Source organism: Spironucleus salmonicida, chromosome 4 (assembly GCF_000497125.1).
Source record: "Spironucleus salmonicida strain ATCC 50377 chromosome 4, whole genome shotgun sequence".
Taxonomy (NCBI): Eukaryota; Fornicata; order Diplomonadida; family Hexamitidae; genus Spironucleus; species Spironucleus salmonicida.
This window is the reverse complement of record NC_090599.1, coordinates 633,738-653,255: the sequence shown is the minus strand read 5'-3', so window position 1 is coordinate 653,255 and position 19,518 is coordinate 633,738. Positions and strand designations below refer to the sequence as shown.

The window sequence follows — 19,518 nt, the reverse complement described above, 5'->3', positions numbered from 1 at the left end:
TTTGAGTCACAAATCATATCACTAGTTTCTACAGGATATATTTCAGGTCGGCGATGTCCTTTTCAATCCCCTAGTTCATAATCAGCTTGAGCGAGTCAGTGCCAGGACGAAATTTGAAGTATGCATTTTTAAGCTGGACGATGCTGAACTTAGGTAATAAGCTTTGAACAAACTTCCAATCGTATCCGAACTCACGAATCGTATCTAGAAGAACCTCTATCTATTCATGAGACCAAATTTATTTTTTGCTCATTTTAATTGGTTTGTGTTCACACCTTATACTACCCTTAATTGGAAATTTTAGAGTTAAACAATTCCATATTGGGTTATAAAACCATATATCTATATATTTTGAGAAACCAAGTAAAAACGAAATATAATGAGGATGATTATATATGATAATCTAACCCCAGTTTACAAACAAGATAATATCTTTAATTGCGTCAACATTTAAATAGAGAATTATTTTAGTTAGTAATATATTTAACCAGATTTTAAGTCACCGATGAAACATAAAATGAAGTATATAACTGCTAAATATTAGTCATTGGAAACTAAATAAAATGAAAAGATAAAATCAGTTTTACTTTTGAAAATACTTTGGGTAATCATTTTCTTATAATTATTCTCGTTCGCCTTGTATAATCGGCAAATGCATAATTACATTTAAATGGAATACTATTAATTCAATGAAAGAGTCGAACTTATAATACTTTCGTTTTACGATGACTTTATGGCAGATCTTTTCGGAGTTTAGACACTTGATAAAGGGGGGGGGGAAATAAGTAGGAGCTCATATCCTAGGTATCTAAGTATTCTAAATTTAAATATTATATTATCATATGTATATTATACTACATGACAATATTTCTACAAAGAGATTTATCGTTGCTATTAAAGTACGAGTAATTAATTTACCTTTACTTATATTCTTATTTAAACATTTAACGAAATGTATTAACGGATTACATATCGAAAAATTGTAGATTATTTGGATATAATTATATAAGATAACATAAATCAATTTCTTACAAAACTATGACTTTCAGTTATTATAGATATTTGGTGCAAATAACTGATATAAACACAGTTTACTATTAAAAGGTTGAAAATGGTTATTATCATCCTTATTTCTTAGTTCCACAATATTTCTTATATATATATTATTTTAATTAAAAGTATTATATATTATTAATAATATATATTTTTTATTTTAATATTAATAATATAAATTTATAACATATTATTTCAAATATAATATTTAATAAATTTAACACATTTTATAATGACATCAATTAAGCGTTCAAAACGGTTGCCAACAAATTTAGACTAATTAGAGAGCTTCATATCACAAATTTAAACCAAGCCAAAAGCGTTAGTATCTAGTGTACCTAGAGTAATATCCCCTGCTTAATTTTAGTAAAAATAACCAACGAGATTTAAATAAATACGTATTACACCTAGTCTTAATAAACTTTAACAAATTTAGTAAATTAATTTAAATATATCATAAATGGAATTTAATTAACCTAATTACTTTGAACAAGACCAATTAAAATTAGAGCAATCCTTAATATATCAAAACAATAAACTTAATTTGACCCATATTATTTGTAATTTTTATATCAAAAAGAAAGCTCTAGAACGTTAAAAAGTTCGCTTTGAATCTGGAGGTATCTTAGTAAATACTGATGAAGTTATTTTTAAAAAAATTAAAATAATGTTAAACAAGAAATCAACGAAAAATAATGAAAATTACACATAATATATTTATTAGATATTTAAAACAGATAAAAAATTTTGTTTAGAGTGGTTTCAGAATCGCATATAGATTATTAATTTACTTTAGTAGTACATGTTAAAATTTACAGAAAAGTCATGTATCACAATATAAAGAAAGAATGGTATTTATTTTTGAACAATTTACCATAGTATAACGTTATTTATATAGTATATTATAAATAAGTTGAATATGTTTGTAGTATTGTATACTTTTATATTTTTCCTTCTTTTTACTGATAAATTTTTCGTATAGACCATTTTTATTCCATTTAAATAAAAACACATTCTTTTAAACTAATCTTTTAATAATCAATTATAAAAATGCATTACTCTCTGACTATATATGAAGTAATCAAAAATAAATAATGAAGAAGTATATATTCAATTTTTATAATTTATACAGTTTTACTAAGATTATCATCATAATTAAAGCTCCAGCTAATCTTAATTTACATAATAGCAATAGTGATTTTATTGAATATGAATTATTTTACAAAAATTAAATTCTGTTAGATAATAACTATTTTTGATATAGACCCATTGGTATAAATTAATTATTGAATATTTGTAATTACCTAGTTAATTTGCAAGCCCTATTTCAATAATTATATTACTAGTAATAAAATGAGATAGGTGTTACTATTTTATTTATATAAACCAAAATAAATAATTTTCAATTATTATAGTAGAGTTTTTAGTAATAATTCGAGCATGTAGAATACTTAGATACCTAGGATATGAGCTCCTACTTATTTCCCCCCCCCTTTATCAAGTGTCTAAACTCCGAAAAGATCTGCCATAAAGTCATCGTAAAACGAAAGTATTATAAGTTCGACTCTTTCATTGAATTAATAGTATTCCATTTAAATGTAATTATGCATTTGCCGATTATACAAGGCGAACGAGAATAATTATAAGAAAATGATTACCCAAAGTATTTTCAAAAGTAAAACTGATTTTATCTTTTCATTTTATTTAGTTTCCAATGACTAATATTTAGCAGTTATATACTTCATTTTATGTTTCATCGGTGACTTAAAATCTGGTTAAATATATTACTAACTAAAATAATTCTCTATTTAAATGTTGACGCAATTAAAGATATTATCTTGTTTGTAAACTGGGGTTAGATTATCATATATAATCATCCTCATTATATTTCGTTTTTACTTGGTTTCTCAAAATATATAGATATATGGTTTTATAACCCAATATGGAATTGTTTAACTCTAAAATTTCCAATTAAGGGTAGTATAAGGTGTGAACACAAACCAATTAAAATGAGCAAAAAATAAATTTGGTCTCATGAATAGATAGAGGTTCTTCTAGATACGATTCGTGAGTTCGGATACGATTGGAAGTTTGTTCAAAGCTTATTACCTAAGTTCAGCATCGTCCAGCTTAAAAATGCATACTTCAAATTTCGTCCTGGCACTGACTCGCTCAAGCTGATTATGAACTAGGGGATTGAAAAGGACATCGCCGACCTGAAATATATCCTGTAGAAACTAGTGATATGATTTGTGACTCAAATTCACTCAGTGTCCGCTCGTCATTCGGTTCAACGTGCGGCTCTGACCGATAATACCCACCTCCCCGCGGAGGAACCCCCGCTGCAGCTTGCGTAATTCCTTTATAGCGCAAAGAGCCACCAGCACGGCGTCGGCCAGCTTCAGGCCAAACTGCGGCTGCAGCGACAGCAGGGCATCCTCCGTTACGGACTCGAGCAGCGTCGTCGCCTCGCCGATCTCGGTATACTAGCTGCCCGGAACTGCCTCGTGGTACAGCTTATGCAGCGTCAGGTGGTCGGGGTCCATCTGCACGGGGAAGCACCCCACTGAGTTCGCCCGCGCCGCCCCCGGCCGCCTCCTGTAGTCCACCGCATCATCCTGCGTGCGCAACGCGGGCTCGCAGTCCCCGCTAGCGAGGAGCCGGTCCAGGCCAACCCCCACGTCCAAGCGCTCCTGGGCCGCCCGCACGTCGTACACCGCCTGCAGGCGCGGGATCGCACTGATCGCCTCGCGACCGCGAAGAACAAAGGGATCCGCCGTCGAGCCCTCCGCCCGCACGTACCGCACCGCCCCCAGGAAGCCCTGCTCGGAGTCCAGTAGATCCATCTATACTACGAGGTACATCCCTTCATTATTATCATTATATAATATGCAGTTAGATAAAAAAGACTATAGAGAAATTAAGAAAATAACAATTTGAAAAATAATAACAATTTACAAATTAAAGTATAAATAATATACTTCATAACTAGTTTTTCATAATGTTGTTCGCAATATAGTTGACATGCTTTAACCAGTACGCGGAGCTGGAGGGAATTAACTAACAATTGTAGTTTAACGTGTATTTTTAACCCGCATACAGTATTGATAGTAAGTGCGTGGCGTTCAACAACTCGAAGGCGGTGGTTTACCTGCAGTATCTGGACGCAGGGGCCGTTAAGGAAATTACCTCCGAGTTCCAGTACTACTCAGACAGGAACCTCACAGTCGAGGTGAAGAGCGTGGCAAACGCAACCTTCCAGGCGATGGCCCTGCTCTCTAGGCTGGCCTACAAGGTCAACATCTCGGGGCAGCTGGAGTTCCCTGGGAGTTTTTACCGCATCCAGAACACGCAGGCCAACATCTCCAACTGCTGGTCGGACCTCCAGCTCAAGTACCTGCGCGTAGGGCCAGGTGCCTACCTCAGCCTGGAGGTGCAGCCGAACTTCTGCGCGATCCGGGACCCGGTGCTAGAATTCCAGTACCTCGTCAGCGGCGAGTGGCACAGCATAGAAATCAAGGCAAACACCAGCACGGGCCCCGGTGGCTTCAAGTTCCCCTATGTCCATCTCGACACCAAGTTCTATCAGGTGTTCAAAGACCAGCTTAACGAATCTCAGCAGAATGAGTTTAACATGTTCTTCGAGCAGTTTACGATCGACCGGAGCCTTTAACTGCGCATGCAGATGCATTATACCACGGTGGGATCCACGCTGATTAAGCAAATTGTTAGCTAAGTACTAGTAACGTAGTCTGACGATAACAAATTTTTAGAGAAAATTAATCTTAAGTCAGGAGTAAATAGCAATGAATTTGATGTAATTGGAAACTTTTATTCACTAGTGGATGAAGACGAGAAGTACAATGTCAAGCTCCAGATTTTATTTTAGCAGCAGCAGTTAGAACTTATAGAATAACTAAAAAACCTTGCCCAACTAATTTCGCTAACCTTTAAGCACGCATACCAAAACATGTCAATTTTGTAACTTCCAGATAATCTCCAAATGCAGTTTTTCTTCGTAATTTACGACGACGAAACAATTATTCATGAAGAAAGCGTGTTCGTTGATGTGATAATTTCCTGCTTTACCGCCATGAATATCATCGTGAGCCGCTCCGAGACAAGCGTAGTCTTATTTCCCACCAACACGGAGAGGTGCGCTAAATTATACTCCAAGGGCCTGCCAATTTACGTGGAGTAAGTGTTGCAACTAGACGAAACCACTGTATCCCGGACCACCTTCCAGTCCATGCTGAAGGAGCTCAAATTCGAACCACGCCAGTTTTACAAGCTCGAACTCGGCAGGGCTAACGCACTAACAACCTCGAACTTCACGCTCGCGGAGGGAGACTTTTACCAGCGCCAGAAGGCCTACATCTCTAAGGCGAAATCGTCCACAATGACGCTGACGTACGTGACGAATAATTTCGAATTTTTTAAGATTCTCGACGTCTCGTTCGAGGACACCGCGGGCGCACTATATCCCACGATTGGAATCTTCGGGGGAGTTTTACTGACGGTAGTGATCTACGTGGCGCTACTGATACCGCAGCTGCGGTGATTTTTCCAGATTCCCGAAAAAAGCCTATATGATATAGCAACTAAGATTTGCAGTTCGACACTGTACACTTTCTTAGAAGTTTTGGTGAAGGCTCTGGCAGGAAAAGGTGGAAATGCCTTGGGTCGGATTTATACTTTATTAGATGCAATGTGAAAACACTAAGAATGCTTTTGTTTTTGAGGTCTCACAGTGCTTGTCATATCGCAAATATGCAACGATAGCACTGGAAACGAGTCAAAAACTGACTGCGAAACGGCTGAAATAGGGCAAATTCTAAGGCATAATATTGATGTTGACGACGTTGGACAGAGCGAGTAAAAGTTCTGTAGAGCATTACAAATTCGCTTCAGTTTAAAGTGGTTCTTCAGTTATTATAAGTATGTTATAATGTATATTACTGTATATTAATTTCAAAATTAATATAAAGATTTAATATTAGAAGCTCAAGATTTTGGGGAAATATTACATGAAATAGTAAAATAATTTTGCTAACAATAAAATATTCACTGTGCTGGGATCATATCGCTTTCTTCTACCAGAAAATCAGCTTCAAAATGAAGAGGATGGTAGTAACCTTTTATAACCTCGCCGTTATTATCTTGAAAATACGAGTAATTAGTTGCTTGTAATTTGTGTGCAATAATATCCTGTGATTTGACCTTGATCATTTTATTTTTCTATAAAATTCTTGACCATCTTGACTTCATTTTCTATACTTTGTGGTTTAATATTAATATTATAATTTTATATAATATAATATGGTTGATTTTTATTTCAGTAAAAATAATTTAAATTGTATATTAATTTAAAGTAGTCTTAAAATACATAATATATCTATTTAAGTAAACTGTAAACACTTTTCTTAATTATTGACACTAGTATTTGTTTTCATGATATAATAGTTTCGTTTATTGCTTAAAACCACAAAAACTTCAACTTAATTACTCATATTATTATATCAAATATTTAGTTCATAAAAGAATTAGAAACTGAAAAAACTCTTAATTCATCCCCACTTCTCTAATTCCATCTAACGCATTTTTCCATCTACTTTTGATATTGCTACCTTTAAATTTTCGATTTCCTTTTGAAGTTCATTTTCTACATCTTTTTCTTATTGCCTCAAATTATCTATGTCAAAATCTTGATATACTAAAATTGATTAGTCGATATTATCAACAGCCTCAAAAATACGATCAACCATCATCTAACTTCTCTCCAAGGTGAGCTCAAATTTATCCTTTCCATTTTCAATATTAAGGCCTTAATTATATACTTCTGGCGGATATATTACTTCTTAATCGCCGAACTTTATCTAGTTGGTTATTCCAACGGGAATAGACATATTAAATGTTAGTGGAGCTGGTTCATTTGGAACTGGGGGTTATTACGCATATGTTAGTACCTATAGATAAGTATCTAATTTTCTTGGGAAATCATAAAGCGTTAACAGAGCGAGTTCAGTAAGTTGATCCGTTTTCGGTTAGATGTCCATTATATTAACGAAGATAGTATTTAATATATAATACTACTATATATCACTTTTTAAAGCCTCAGACTAACTAGGCTAAGATCATTTCCAACCATCTTCAAGGCAAAAACTACCCGAATAACATGATCCTAAGCTTTTAGAAAGTAAAGTGTATTCTCTATTCCCTTATGGTCGAAATGTAAAATTTAAATGTGGAGAATCTAAAAATTCCGATGAAATTGGTAATGATTAATCTATTTTAATTTCAACAGATATATTTTGCTTTCGATCTGATATTTTCTCAGTAGAACCGTCACGAATAATTGCTGTGTTAATACTATTTAGATCAATTATTAATTGTTTCTCCTTAAGATATACTATGACTTAATTTCTTTATCTTTCGAATGGTACTATTTACTGCTACTTTTTGAAGATCGAATTAGTAAACAAAACACATGTTTACATTTTTATTTTTATTGACCTCATAATATAAAAAATTATAATAAGTAAAAAATCTGTAACTAACGTAAAAACTTATTCATGTATTTATTATATTTTAATACTTTTTTGTAAGTTACTATAGGGTAATTAAAAAATTTAATTACTCTCAAGGTGTTATTCTACCAAATCAATAACTAATCCTAGTAATACATTGGAAGGGCGGGTACATCGGGCAGAAGCGGGAGGCCGCCCCGGAGCGTGGCACGGCGCCCGGCCCTGGCCAATACGAGATCTCGCGGGACCGCATCTTCCAGAACGTGAGCGCTAAGTTCAGCCAGATGCAGGAGCGGCAGCCTAAGCCTACCGTAGGACCCGGGGAGTACAACGTGGTCGTGCAAAAGCGCGGGGGTTCGCTGCTGATCCAGGAGCGGCACAAGAAGCCGGCGAGGGAGACGGCGCCTGGCCCCGGGGCGTATTTCTGAGTTGGTATCTGACTCACTCTAGCACCTTGCCGAACAGGATTACCGGCCGCACGTTGAGGTGGTTATCGCTGAGCTCGGTGCGGGCGCTCTTCTTGACCATGAACAGGTCTGACCACCGCTTGATGATCCAGTCTGGCATAAGCCGGCAGTAGATGGTGTCGAGCGCGAGCTGGATGCAGAGCGTTACACAGAAGTAGATGCCCATGTAGCCGTAGAACTGCAGCGTGGTGAGCGAGTTGAGTTTGCTGACGCGTAGGATGCTGTACATTGGTCTGCCGAGGTAGCGCGAGAACACGAAGTAGGTGAAGCTCATCGAGGAAAAACGACGGAGGAAGAGGATACGCTGCGTGCGTACGTAGGTCACCGGCTTGGTACCGAATTCGAAGAGGTAGAAGCCGAGGTTCAGGAGCACTATCTCCGCAACCAGCGTGGGGCAGGAAAACTCAGGCACCAGGCACCAGTCGGTGGGCTGCTGGCTCGCAAGGAACATGGTGATGTCGAAGACGTAGCTGCGGAGCCCGGACTTGAGTTCCTGGCGCGCCTGTACGCTAACGAGCACGCTGATGAGGAACCAGAACGCGGGGTAGGCCCAGCCCATAATAATGTACCGGCGGCGCTCGGCCTGGTACGCGGTGGCTGCCTCCTCACGGTCATCGCGGTCGAGCAGCTGCTTCTTGATGAGCTTGAAGCGCACGAGCATGGCGGCGTAGGCGAAGCCAACGAAGAAGTAGCTGAAGAGCGGGTTCACCTGCATAACCTCCCCGGCGAGGAAGTGCATGAAGATGGACTGGATGTGCGCCCCGAATAAGGTCTGCTGATTGAGCTTATTCGCGGGACACTCGATTGGCCAGTCCGCAGCGGGGATGTTCTCGTACTTCCAGGTACGGGAAAATAGGTGGCGCAACCCGAGAGAGACGTAGGAAAAGAGGAAGTTCTGCAGGCAAGCAATCACGGTGCACACCACTGCGATAACGACCAGAATGCGCTCCTGCGACAGGCGCTTGCGCAGTGGGAAGCCGATGCACAGGTATAGCGCGAGCAACACGAGCAGCGTGAGCGGCAGCGAGAGACCGAAGAAGATGGGCGCCTGGGACAGCGTGTCGAGCTTGGTGTAGAAGGGTGTGGCCAGTTTGAAGTCTCCGAGCGGGTCCTGGTAGGATAGAACCTGCAGCGTGTGGTACACGTAGTACAGCGGGAGCAGCAGCACGCACCCCAGCAGCGAGAGCAGTGTCTACGCAACCATATGGCGGGGGTTCGGGTACGTGATCTTCTGGAAGAAGGAGTATCCCATCCCGATCCCCGAAAGCAGGACGAAGATGGACCGCCACCCCGTCAGCACCCCGATGGGCGTCACAAGCGCGTAGAACAGCAGCTTGCGCCACAGCACTGGCGATGTCCGCTCCTCCAGCGACAGTGAGGTCAGGGCCTCGTGACCGACTATCATGATAAAGATGGCGATGCCGCGGGTGAACTCGATAGAGATCAGGCGCGAGCAACCGCCGTCCGATACCGAGGGTGGGAAGAAGAACTCGACGAACTTGCGGTACGCTAGGTACGGTTTAGAGGATTCCCGTGGTAGCTTGGCGGGCAGGAGGCCGTCGTCCCCGCTGCCCTTGTGGATGATGTTGATCGCGTCCGATGTGACACTCATTTTTAGATTACTGATTTTTTTAATAAATTAGTTAATTTAATTAAATACATTGATCTCTTAAGCGGTTTAAACATAAAAGAATTCTAATACAATAACATTTATTTTATATATTTAATCAAAAAGAAAGTAGTTTTTTCTTTTTACTTGTAGAATATATTATGAATACATTCATCAGTTATTATTTTTAAATATGTTACGATTATTCTAAGAAGTAAATAATTACTTATTAGTTTAATAATTTTGTATTTAGAAAAAATGGTATACATAATTATCCGGAATTATCTTTATTTATCTTTATTAATTTCATATGTGAACAATAAAATAATTAACTATTGATACATTTAATAGATATTGTACGAAAAATTATATGTAAATATTTTTTGCAATGTACTCATACTAAAATTGATGCATAGTAGTAACTAATACTAAATAATAATATATATCGCCTCTATTAGTTTTACAAAATAAAAGAAAATTACTTTATCTGTCATTTATAACATTTCTTTGTTTTTTTGACATATTATAAAAGATCTATTATAAATAATTATTATTCCTCTTTAGGATTATAACTACTAATTTTACGTTATATATTAATAATATTATTTATTCATAAACATACTAATATAAAAATAAATGAAGTTAAAAGCTATTGATATATGAAATATAAATTGAAGTATGATGTTTTGAATATGCAATAACCATTTTAACCCGGAGTATAAATACCTCAATATGAAATACTAGCTATATGATTGAATAGTTTACAAAACCAAAATATCACTTGCGTATATATATTTTTTAACCTGAAAATTGAATCAAGCATAGTCTCAATTTAAATAATCAAATTTACTGATTAAAAGTTAAATAGCAATTATATACATAATGACAACAATAAATTTTGAAATAGCAAGACTATCGTAAGAATAATATTAATGCAAGCAGTTAAATATCTTATTCTTAGTTTTCTAATTTTTTATTTATACTGATAAATAAGAGGCATAGATCGATAATTTATTAATTCATATAATAATTTGCTAGTTTGAATATGTATTAATTCGTAAACTTTAAAACTTTTTAGTTTTTAGAACATCATTAAAGATAAATTATACCAACTTGAAGCTATTGGCTTTATATAACTACCAACATTATTTACATATCAAAATTTATCTATCATTTAATATGGTTCAAGAGAAACTCATTCTTCTTACTAATAGTTAATTTCATTCCAAAAATACCACACCTAATTATAACTTCAAAAACACTATACATAGTGTATTAAAGCAAAACCAAAACCTATTTTTAATCACATATAAAAGATTCATTAATTTTACCTTAAATCTTATAAATTATTTTTTTCTAGTTACTATTATCTATTCATTGGAATAAAACCGACACTAATAAATTTTAAAACTCATATGCCTATACATAGACCTCACCTATCACTTCGCTCATAAACTACACATTTTGCCAATTCCATTGCAATTTCTCTAAGTTTTTAGTCTAATTATTATATATTTTCCTATATATTTTTCCACACGCATTTCAAATGGATATCGACGACCTACAGCAAAAACTACGTCAGTCTGAGGCTTTGACGGCCTATCTACGCTCAACTATCGATGAAAAAGATGAACGTCTTGCGCGTGCAGAGCACTAGCTCTAGGAGCTTAGGAACAAGCAAATAAGCGAAATCAACAACCTTTCGTACAACTTCGAGCAACAAATTATGGTCTTGAAGGGCGAGGTCACGGCATTCCAGATCGAGATCTCTACGAAATCCGAGGAGGTTGCCACACTACTCATCTTCCGACGGGAGAACGAGATCCTGAAGCAGCAGATCAGCACGCTGCGCGACGAGCAGATTACGCTTCGTAAATCACACAAGATCTCCATACAGCAGACCCGCGATGAAGTGACACAAATTCGTGCCGGGTTAGCGGCCGAGTTCCAACTGCAGCTTGAGAACACAATCGAGAACAACGTCGACAAAGAACTCCGGAAACTGCCAGATAAGGCGCGTTGTGCGCTTGCGGAAAAGGAAGTCTTGCGGCTGCAACTGCGGAGCCAGGATGAAGAATTGTGGAAGAATTTGGAGTTTGGAATGAAGGCCGAAAAGCGCATTAAAGAGCTCGAATTGGACGCCGAAATAAACCGGGAGGAGGTGATGCAGCTTGGAAAGCGCAACATGATCTTAAAGAAGAAAAACTTGGAATTGGAACGAAAAATTATTGACTAAGATAAGGCACTTAAGGATAACGACGACGAATTGGTGCTATTACGGCAATGGAAAGTATAGTATTTGGAGTGGAAGAGCCAAATTAACCAGCAGGAAAGTGAGGCGGTCGGCGTCCGAAAATAGCTCTAATATGCGATGCTGGGGCTTAAAAGGGTATGTGCACGATACAAATTAGATATGGGCTAATTTTATAGAGACCCTCTAGAAGATGTGAAACTGAAGGAGAAGCTGCCAAGTATTATTGCGTAAAAGGGCCGTTTTATCGTTCCTGATATCTGAGTGGAATATTATATGTTAATATCAATTATCCGCACCACTTCACTTTAATGTTGATTTATCTTTGTATTGAGACTGTTACGTTTGAATATATAAAATAACAGAACTACTCAGTTGCTGTTTATTTTGATGATTTTTCTGCTCCATTTACTTTTAAAAATGAATTTTCTTCGTTGGAATCATCATTTTCGGGACTAAAATTTTTCTTTGTCGATAAGAAAGATCCAGCCAATGTAGAAGTATTTAAGCTCCCAGAATTTGCATAAATACCTTAAATATTTGTACTCAGTATTTAAGACGGGTCTGCTGAGAAACTAGATTACCCTTTGACAAATTCTAGGCTCAAAATGTACTTATAATTGAAGACTACTGAAGCTAGTCCAAATTTAGTTTAAGTATCTGAATACATTGAAAATGTTACTACTATTTTTATCACACCTACATGTGAGCATTGTGTAACTATTCTTGGGTTTATGAGCAGATTTTCAACTGTTATTAATGAAACCATTAGTATTATTTACTGCGAATAATTACCAGATATTTGCGAGAAACTTAAAATATATGAAAGTGGTGTTATCATGCGAAATGATAAATATCTCAAAGTCACGTCAGTTGCAGATCTAGTTGAACCACAGTGGGAAGAGTGGAAAGGGTAAAGTGTAAGAGCTATTCGTAACTATATGGAACATAGTCTAAGATTACGTATTCGTGAACTTGAAGAAGCTGTCGTCAAGCTAGAACTGAAACTGTCTAGCAAAGACGAACTTTGAAAATGAATGCTCTTATTTTTATTGAATTTCATCTTTTAATTAGCTCTTAAGCATCGTGAAAGTTTATACCAAAATATATTCTAAGCAATATTATATAATTTGCAATAGTTTTGATAGAAATATGATTTTTATTATATAAATTTATTATTAAAGTTAAACCTTTTCATTTTAGTAAAATTACTACATTTAGTATCATTCACTAAATTTATTTATGGGATACTTATTTCTGAAATTAATATAAACGATTATGAAGATATGAACTTTATTTAATATTTATTATATATATTTTTGATGAAAGAGTACTAAATAAAGTACTGAATGATTATTAATAAATAATCTAGCTTGCTATTTGAGCAGATATAATATATAACTGAAGATATCAGTGCTTTCGTGATCATCGTTAAATTTTCATAATTAGTTGTGAGTAAAATAAATAAATATATTGAATATATAATAAGTGCAGATTATCTTTCTAAAATCTAAATAATGCTTACCGCGCGCGATGAGATTCTTAAGTAATAAAGACTGAAAGCCCTTAGTAAATCATCTCTACCATGCGCATTTGGAAATACAAAACCTATTACTATACCACCGTCGCATATGAGCAATGTTGTTAAAGATACTCCTGGTCCTGGATCTTATTAAAAACCAGAAGTGTGGAAAGCACTCCCAGGGGGTAAAATGACTTAGAGTGCGAGAATACCAGAAAAAAAATCTTAAAATCCTGATGTAGATCTTGTTGGTTAGTTATCTAGTCTTAATTAAAAAGGAGGTACAATTTTTGAAAAACGAAATACCAAAGTATAGGCAGGACCAGATTATTATGTGCTACCTGGAGAAAAACCGAAAGGTAGTTATATTGGAGAGAAGCGATAAGAATCACGAAAAAATTTCCTTCCTGGCCCCGGGTAATATACTATTAATAGAGAATCGTTTTTAAAGACTCAAAGTTCAAAATTCTCATAATTATAAGAAAAATCACAAAAAATATCAGTCGGACCTGGAGAATATGATATATCACGTAAACCTCAAGGAACTAATGGATATATAGCCTAAAAAGTATAGAGTGTTCAAAAAGATGCGACTCCAGGACCAGGCTCTTATGACGCTACTGTTATATCAGGCAAAAGTTTCTCTATTGCAACAAAACCTTTAGAAAAATCATCAATTGGACCAGGCCCTGGTGATCACTAGAAGGTAGGGGAATGGGTTACTACAGCAGGTGGACTCATGTCAAAAAGTAATCGCAACGACTTGAATAAAGTAGAAACACATGATATAGCGATGTAGCCATAAAAAAGCACACTCAACGGAAAAGGTGGTAAGATTTTTGATAGGAATGAAAATAAAGTCGATCCAACTCCTGGACCAACATACATCCCTGATACATAGCCGAAGGGCGGGTACATCGGGCAGAAGCGGGAGGCCGCCCCGGAGCGTGGCACGGCGCCCGGCCCTGGCCAATACGAGATCTCGCGGGACCGCATCTTCCAGAACGTGAGCGCTAAGTTCAGCCAGATGCAGGAGCGGCAGCCTAAGCCTACCGTAGGACCCGGGGAGTACAACGTGGTCGTGCAAAAGCGCGGGGGTTCGCTGCTGATCCAGGAGCGGCACAAGAAGCCGGCGAGGGAGACGGCGCCTGGCCCCGGGGCGTATTTCTGAGTTGGTATCTGACTCACTCTAGCACCTTGCCGAACAGGATTACCGGCCGCACGTTGAGGTGGTTATCGCTGAGCTCGGTGCGGGCGCTCTTCTTGACCATGAACAGGTCTGACCACCGCTTGATGATCCAGTCTGGCATAAGCCGGCAGTAGATGGTGTCGAGCGCGAGCTGGATGCAGAGCGTTACACAGAAGTAGATGCCCATGTAGCCGTAGAACTGCAGCGTGGTGAGCGAGTTGAGTTTGCTGACGCGTAGGATGCTGTACATTGGTCTGCCGAGGTAGCGCGAGAACACGAAGTAGGTGAAGCTCATCGAGGAAAAACGACGGAGGAAGAGGATACGCTGCGTGCGTACGTAGGTCACCGGCTTGGTACCGAATTCGAAGAGGTAGAAGCCGAGGTTCAGGAGCACTATCTCCGCAACCAGCGTGGGGCAGGAAAACTCAGGCACCAGGCACCAGTCGGTGGGCTGCTGGCTCGCAAGGAACATGGTGATGTCGAAGACGTAGCTGCGGAGCCCGGACTTGAGTTCCTGGCGCGCCTGTACGCTAACGAGCACGCTGATGAGGAACCAGAACGCGGGGTAGGCCCAGCCCATAATAATGTACCGGCGGCGCTCGGCCTGGTACGCGGTGGCTGCCTCCTCACGGTCATCGCGGTCGAGCAGCTGCTTCTTGATGAGCTTGAAGCGCACGAGCATGGCGGCGTAGGCGAAGCCAACGAAGAAGTAGCTGAAGAGCGGGTTCACCTGCATAACCTCCCCGGCGAGGAAGTGCATGAAGATGGACTGGATGTGCGCCCCGAATAAGGTCTGCTGATTGAGCTTATTCGCGGGACACTCGATTGGCCAGTCCGCAGCGGGGATGTTCTCGTACTTCCAGGTACGGGAAAATAGGTGGCGCAACCCGAGAGAGACGTAGGAAAAGAGGAAGTTCTGCAGGCAAGCAATCACGGTGCACACCACTGCGATAACGACCAGAATGCGCTCCTGCGACAGGCGCTTGCGCAGTGGGAAGCCGATGCACAGGTATAGCGCGAGCAACACGAGCAGCGTGAGCGGCAGCGAGAGACCGAAGAAGATGGGCGCCTGGGACAGCGTGTCGAGCTTGGTGTAGAAGGGTGTGGCCAGTTTGAAGTCTCCGAGCGGGTCCTGGTAGGATAGAACCTGCAGCGTGTGGTACACGTAGTACAGCGGGAGCAGCAGCACGCACCCCAGCAGCGAGAGCAGTGTCTACGCAACCATATGGCGGGGGTTCGGGTACGTGATCTTCTGGAAGAAGGAGTATCCCATCCCGATCCCCGAAAGCAGGACGAAGATGGACCGCCACCCCGTCAGCACCCCGATGGGCGTCACAAGCGCGTAGAACAGCAGCTTGCGCCACAGCACTGGCGATGTCCGCTCCTCCAGCGACAGTGAGGTCAGGGCCTCGTGACCGACTATCATGATAAAGATGGCGATGCCGCGGGTGAACTCGATAGAGATCAGGCGCGAGCAACCGCCGTCCGATACCGAGGGTGGGAAGAAGAACTCGACGAACTTGCGGTACGCTAGGTACGGTTTAGAGGATTCCCGTGGTAGCTTGGCGGGCAGGAGGCCGTCGTCCCCGCTGCCCTTGTGGATGATGTTGATCGCGTCCGGTGTGACACTCATTTATAGTGAGAATAAAATATTTAAAAGATAATTGTATCTATTTTTCTATATTTTAGTTTATAAAAAGACAGCGAGTTATTAATATCTAAAGTTATGATTATAAATTATATAATTATTATATTTAGAAATTAAAAATAAGTAATAACCGTCTGTTATATTTTAATTTTGTATCTACTTCGAATAAACCCAGAAGTTTACATAATATAAACATATACAATATATCTTATAATAGATACGTTTTATTAGTTTAAATTATTTAACTCCTTTTAATACGAGTATTCGTTAAGTATAAAGTTTATTATTAAAAATTCTAAAATTCCTTTAAAAAAATCCTACGGTGTTATTTTAATCCATTAATAGCTAATAAATAATTTGATTATTTATTGTTACTAAAATTTAGCTTGTCAAGAGGTTCATTATTTTTGCTTATCATAACCTAGTCCTTGAATTTATATCACTATTATGTACTTTACATCAAATAATTTTATCTTTATATTCATGAAATTAAATTTACTAATTAGTGTACTCGATAACAATAAATTATTATTTAATAATAATTCTTAATGTTATTTCAGTTTTTACAGATTTTTAAATTTATTATTATGATAAATCACAATACTCTCAGAATATCAGTAACTATATAATTAAAATTGGTAATAATTTATATAGAAGTAGAATATTTACACAAATTTAAAAATCATTTTTTATATAAATATCTAGTTAAGCAGAGCACTTTACATATTAAACTATGTGTATAATTTATATTAGTACATTATATAATACAAATAATTTTTATATACAGAATTGTTTATATTTGGAACTTAAGGAGATTAATTATACATAAATTCAACTTGGTATTAATTGTGATTCTTAAATACCAATATAACAGTAAATCTCTATAAAATAAATAAACTCTCTAATTTTTTTAAGTAGTTAAATAATTCCTTATATATATACGTATACTTAATTCAGAAATGTCTATTACCTGTAAATATTTGATGCGGACATATCTATAGCCATCTGCTGAAAACATCATTGAATCATATATAGATATTACCTCATAAGATAATTTAATCACTTTACATTTTAAAACTGGAGATGTTGTTCTAGACTTAGAAGATACTGATCTAATTATTATTAGAAAGGGTTAATACTAGTACGTTTAATATTTAAATCATACAATTTTATTGCCCATTGATCAGTCAATCCCTATTGATAAAACATATCTGTAAGAGTTTCGTAACTTTAAATATATTCCACAAGGTTGGAGAAGTTATAAATAGAATTCTTTTACATTAGTTGAATAAAGTTTCAGCTTTATAAGTTTAGATTGATTATCAGTTTTATCTCACTAAATTCTACTACTCATACTAAACTTAATCCCCTTTTTGTACATAAACCCGGTCTCTTTTTCTACATTACTAAGAAACATTTTCTCCTACCTGTACTTTACTAATTCTTTGCTAAATATACCTACTTAAGATGACTGAAATGAGTCAATTGGTTAATAAAGCTCATTGTTACAGGATGATCTTAAAGCAAATAGTTATGATCTAGGTCGTCTTTAAAATTATTTTGTTGGTTCAATTTTTAATAACGTGTTCTCAATGGCTTTCTAGCTTTATTCTGCAAAATATCCTCTTTTTTAATCTGTCGAGGCTAGTACTGATCTATTAAAAGAAAAATTTGTAGATTTAAAAGCGCCTCGCATTTTTAAGGCATACTATTATTATATAATAAAATTATACTTCATTATTCATATTCTTAATATTATTATAAATACTAAAAATTAATACCCTATTAAAAATGGAATTTTCCGATGACTTTGTATCACTCCTAAATGATATCAAACACGATAAACCTCTAGCATTAGACTATCTTTTTGACCCAGATATATAAAATTCACCAGATTCTGAATCTTTTGAAGATTTTGTTAATGCTTTAAGAAATCCTCCACAAATCGACTCACCATCTCTTCTTAAGCATGAAATTGACATCTTATCTAACTTTCATGAATAAAATTTACCACTAAGAGAATCTTCAATCACAGAACATATTAGTTCCCCGAAATATGAAAGTTTAAAAGCAAATCATTTTTCTACAGTCTTAAAACTTAATAAGCCTGTTAAACTAGATTAACCATCTATATCAGAAATTAATATTTCTCTATAGCCAGCGCAGCCTAGCTAAATAGTCTATAAACCATAAAAACCAGCACAGAATCTAATTTTAAAAAGGTTTCTAGCCTAAAGTGAATTATATCAAAATGCAAATTTACCTACCGTTTAATTTTCCAATTCTCTTATAAAGAGTAATTTCTTAAAGCTATAAAAGTTTGCTGCGTAAATATTTATTTTAAACAAAAAAATTGATCCTAAGTCGACAATTTTTGGCGATATATTAAAAAAAGAAATGGGAAGGCAGAATGAATTTTAAATTGAAATACAGAATAGGATTGGAGCTGAAATTGATTGCAAAAAATGTGCTACTATTATTATTGATATTGGAAATTAGGTTTTTGGGAAAAACGGTGAGAAATGGACGGAGCGTAAGCGAAAAACTTTTTAAATAGACAATATAGTATAATAATTTATTAAAAAAGAGAGTATCAAAGAATGGAAATAAGAAATTAAAGTAAAACCTGATTTAAAAATTGATGGCGTTAAGAAATTAGATTCTGAAATTTAAAAATTATAGAAAGAAATTGAATAAATTGAGATTGAACACTAAAAATAATTGAGTAAAAGAAGTTAGAGTAAAGAGAAGTTAGTTAAGAAGAATTATAATTCAATGAAAATGTCTATTGCTCCTGATAAGTTTTACTTTTCAGATGTAGAAATTTCAGCGAGACGTGTAAGGTTTTCTGAAGAGGTTGAGATAATATCTTAGTGAAGTCTTATTACAGCGAAACAATATTACACTATTCTAGTTTGTATGAAAATGATAAGAGTAGTGACTTTTATTAACTTGTATAAGCATTTAGCTTTAAAGTACATAAATTGTTTAATAATCCTAATCAGTCAAAATTCACTAGAATATTCTCTAAATATTCAACTTGTTAATATAATCTAAAAAGGTCAACCTTTTGGATCGATAATTTTTAAACCAATTATTTAAATTCCTGATAGAACATAGGGCATTAACTTACTGATTTATACAGAAAATCCGGGGACGACACAGAGTGATTCATTTATTTACAATGTAGATAAGAAATACAAAATTATTTTTAATTTATATTATTATATACAGCTTAGTATAATTTATCGG

The 19,518-nt window shown here is 36.6% G+C and overlaps 15 protein-coding genes across 15 annotated transcripts; 8 read left to right on the top strand and 7 right to left on the bottom strand. All coding sequences in view use genetic code 6, as the record gives it.

Moving 5' to 3' along the window:
- Nucleotides 1-13: 13 nt before the first annotated feature.
- On the bottom strand, nucleotides 14-253 carry SS50377_23840 (uncharacterized protein; the record flags this gene model as incomplete). Its single annotated transcript, XM_067907704.1, has 1 exon — nucleotides 14-253. The coding sequence occupies one exon, from the start codon at nucleotides 251-253 to the stop codon at nucleotides 14-16; it is 240 nt and encodes a 79-aa protein (XP_067764678.1).
- Nucleotides 254-1,513: 1,260 nt separating this feature from the next.
- SS50377_23839 (uncharacterized protein) lies at nucleotides 1,514-1,918 on the top strand (the record flags this gene model as incomplete). Its single annotated transcript, XM_067907703.1, has 1 exon — nucleotides 1,514-1,918. The coding sequence occupies one exon, from the start codon at nucleotides 1,514-1,516 to the stop codon at nucleotides 1,916-1,918; it is 405 nt and encodes a 134-aa protein (XP_067764677.1).
- A 1,144-nt stretch (nucleotides 1,919-3,062) lies between these two features.
- SS50377_23838 (uncharacterized protein) lies at nucleotides 3,063-3,302 on the top strand (the record flags this gene model as incomplete). The annotated part of the gene is made up of 1 exon (XM_067907702.1): nucleotides 3,063-3,302. The coding sequence occupies one exon, from the start codon at nucleotides 3,063-3,065 to the stop codon at nucleotides 3,300-3,302; it is 240 nt and encodes a 79-aa protein (XP_067764676.1).
- Nucleotides 3,303-3,320: 18 nt separating this feature from the next.
- Nucleotides 3,321-3,917, bottom strand: SS50377_23837 (uncharacterized protein; the record flags this gene model as incomplete). The annotated part of the gene is made up of 1 exon (XM_067907701.1): nucleotides 3,321-3,917. One exon carries the CDS (start codon nucleotides 3,915-3,917, stop codon nucleotides 3,321-3,323), a length of 597 nt encoding a protein of 198 aa, XP_067764675.1.
- Nucleotides 3,918-4,054: 137 nt separating this feature from the next.
- SS50377_23836 (uncharacterized protein) lies at nucleotides 4,055-5,614 on the top strand (the record flags this gene model as incomplete). Its single annotated transcript, XM_067907700.1, has 1 exon — nucleotides 4,055-5,614. One exon carries the CDS (start codon nucleotides 4,055-4,057, stop codon nucleotides 5,612-5,614), a length of 1,560 nt encoding a protein of 519 aa, XP_067764674.1.
- Nucleotides 5,615-6,117: 503 nt separating this feature from the next.
- Nucleotides 6,118-6,321, bottom strand: SS50377_23835 (uncharacterized protein; the record flags this gene model as incomplete). Its single annotated transcript, XM_067907699.1, has 1 exon — nucleotides 6,118-6,321. One exon carries the CDS (start codon nucleotides 6,319-6,321, stop codon nucleotides 6,118-6,120), a length of 204 nt encoding a protein of 67 aa, XP_067764673.1.
- Nucleotides 6,322-6,620: 299 nt separating this feature from the next.
- SS50377_23834 (uncharacterized protein) lies at nucleotides 6,621-7,109 on the bottom strand (the record flags this gene model as incomplete). The annotated part of the gene is made up of 1 exon (XM_067907698.1): nucleotides 6,621-7,109. One exon carries the CDS (start codon nucleotides 7,107-7,109, stop codon nucleotides 6,621-6,623), a length of 489 nt encoding a protein of 162 aa, XP_067764672.1.
- A 431-nt stretch (nucleotides 7,110-7,540) lies between these two features.
- SS50377_23833 (SHIPPO 1-like protein) lies at nucleotides 7,541-8,008 on the top strand (the record flags this gene model as incomplete). The annotated part of the gene is made up of 1 exon (XM_067907697.1): nucleotides 7,541-8,008. The coding sequence occupies one exon, from the start codon at nucleotides 7,541-7,543 to the stop codon at nucleotides 8,006-8,008; it is 468 nt and encodes a 155-aa protein (XP_067764671.1).
- A 13-nt stretch (nucleotides 8,009-8,021) lies between these two features.
- On the bottom strand, nucleotides 8,022-9,659 carry SS50377_23832 (Transmembrane domain-containing protein; the record flags this gene model as incomplete). The annotated part of the gene is made up of 1 exon (XM_067907696.1): nucleotides 8,022-9,659. One exon carries the CDS (start codon nucleotides 9,657-9,659, stop codon nucleotides 8,022-8,024), a length of 1,638 nt encoding a protein of 545 aa, XP_067764670.1.
- Nucleotides 9,660-11,202: 1,543 nt separating this feature from the next.
- SS50377_23831 (uncharacterized protein) lies at nucleotides 11,203-12,171 on the top strand (the record flags this gene model as incomplete). Its single annotated transcript, XM_067907695.1, has 1 exon — nucleotides 11,203-12,171. One exon carries the CDS (start codon nucleotides 11,203-11,205, stop codon nucleotides 12,169-12,171), a length of 969 nt encoding a protein of 322 aa, XP_067764669.1.
- Nucleotides 12,172-12,218: 47 nt separating this feature from the next.
- SS50377_23830 (uncharacterized protein) lies at nucleotides 12,219-12,938 on the top strand (the record flags this gene model as incomplete). Its single annotated transcript, XM_067907694.1, has 1 exon — nucleotides 12,219-12,938. One exon carries the CDS (start codon nucleotides 12,219-12,221, stop codon nucleotides 12,936-12,938), a length of 720 nt encoding a protein of 239 aa, XP_067764668.1.
- A 486-nt stretch (nucleotides 12,939-13,424) lies between these two features.
- On the top strand, nucleotides 13,425-14,600 carry SS50377_23829 (SHIPPO 1-like protein; the record flags this gene model as incomplete). Its single annotated transcript, XM_067907693.1, has 1 exon — nucleotides 13,425-14,600. One exon carries the CDS (start codon nucleotides 13,425-13,427, stop codon nucleotides 14,598-14,600), a length of 1,176 nt encoding a protein of 391 aa, XP_067764667.1.
- A 13-nt stretch (nucleotides 14,601-14,613) lies between these two features.
- On the bottom strand, nucleotides 14,614-16,251 carry SS50377_23828 (Transmembrane domain-containing protein; the record flags this gene model as incomplete). The annotated part of the gene is made up of 1 exon (XM_067907692.1): nucleotides 14,614-16,251. One exon carries the CDS (start codon nucleotides 16,249-16,251, stop codon nucleotides 14,614-14,616), a length of 1,638 nt encoding a protein of 545 aa, XP_067764666.1.
- Nucleotides 16,252-17,599: 1,348 nt separating this feature from the next.
- On the bottom strand, nucleotides 17,600-17,962 carry SS50377_23827 (uncharacterized protein; the record flags this gene model as incomplete). Its single annotated transcript, XM_067907691.1, has 1 exon — nucleotides 17,600-17,962. The coding sequence occupies one exon, from the start codon at nucleotides 17,960-17,962 to the stop codon at nucleotides 17,600-17,602; it is 363 nt and encodes a 120-aa protein (XP_067764665.1).
- A 95-nt stretch (nucleotides 17,963-18,057) lies between these two features.
- On the top strand, nucleotides 18,058-19,143 carry SS50377_23826 (uncharacterized protein; the record flags this gene model as incomplete). The annotated part of the gene is made up of 1 exon (XM_067907690.1): nucleotides 18,058-19,143. The coding sequence occupies one exon, from the start codon at nucleotides 18,058-18,060 to the stop codon at nucleotides 19,141-19,143; it is 1,086 nt and encodes a 361-aa protein (XP_067764664.1).
- Nucleotides 19,144-19,518: the final 375 nt, after the last annotated feature.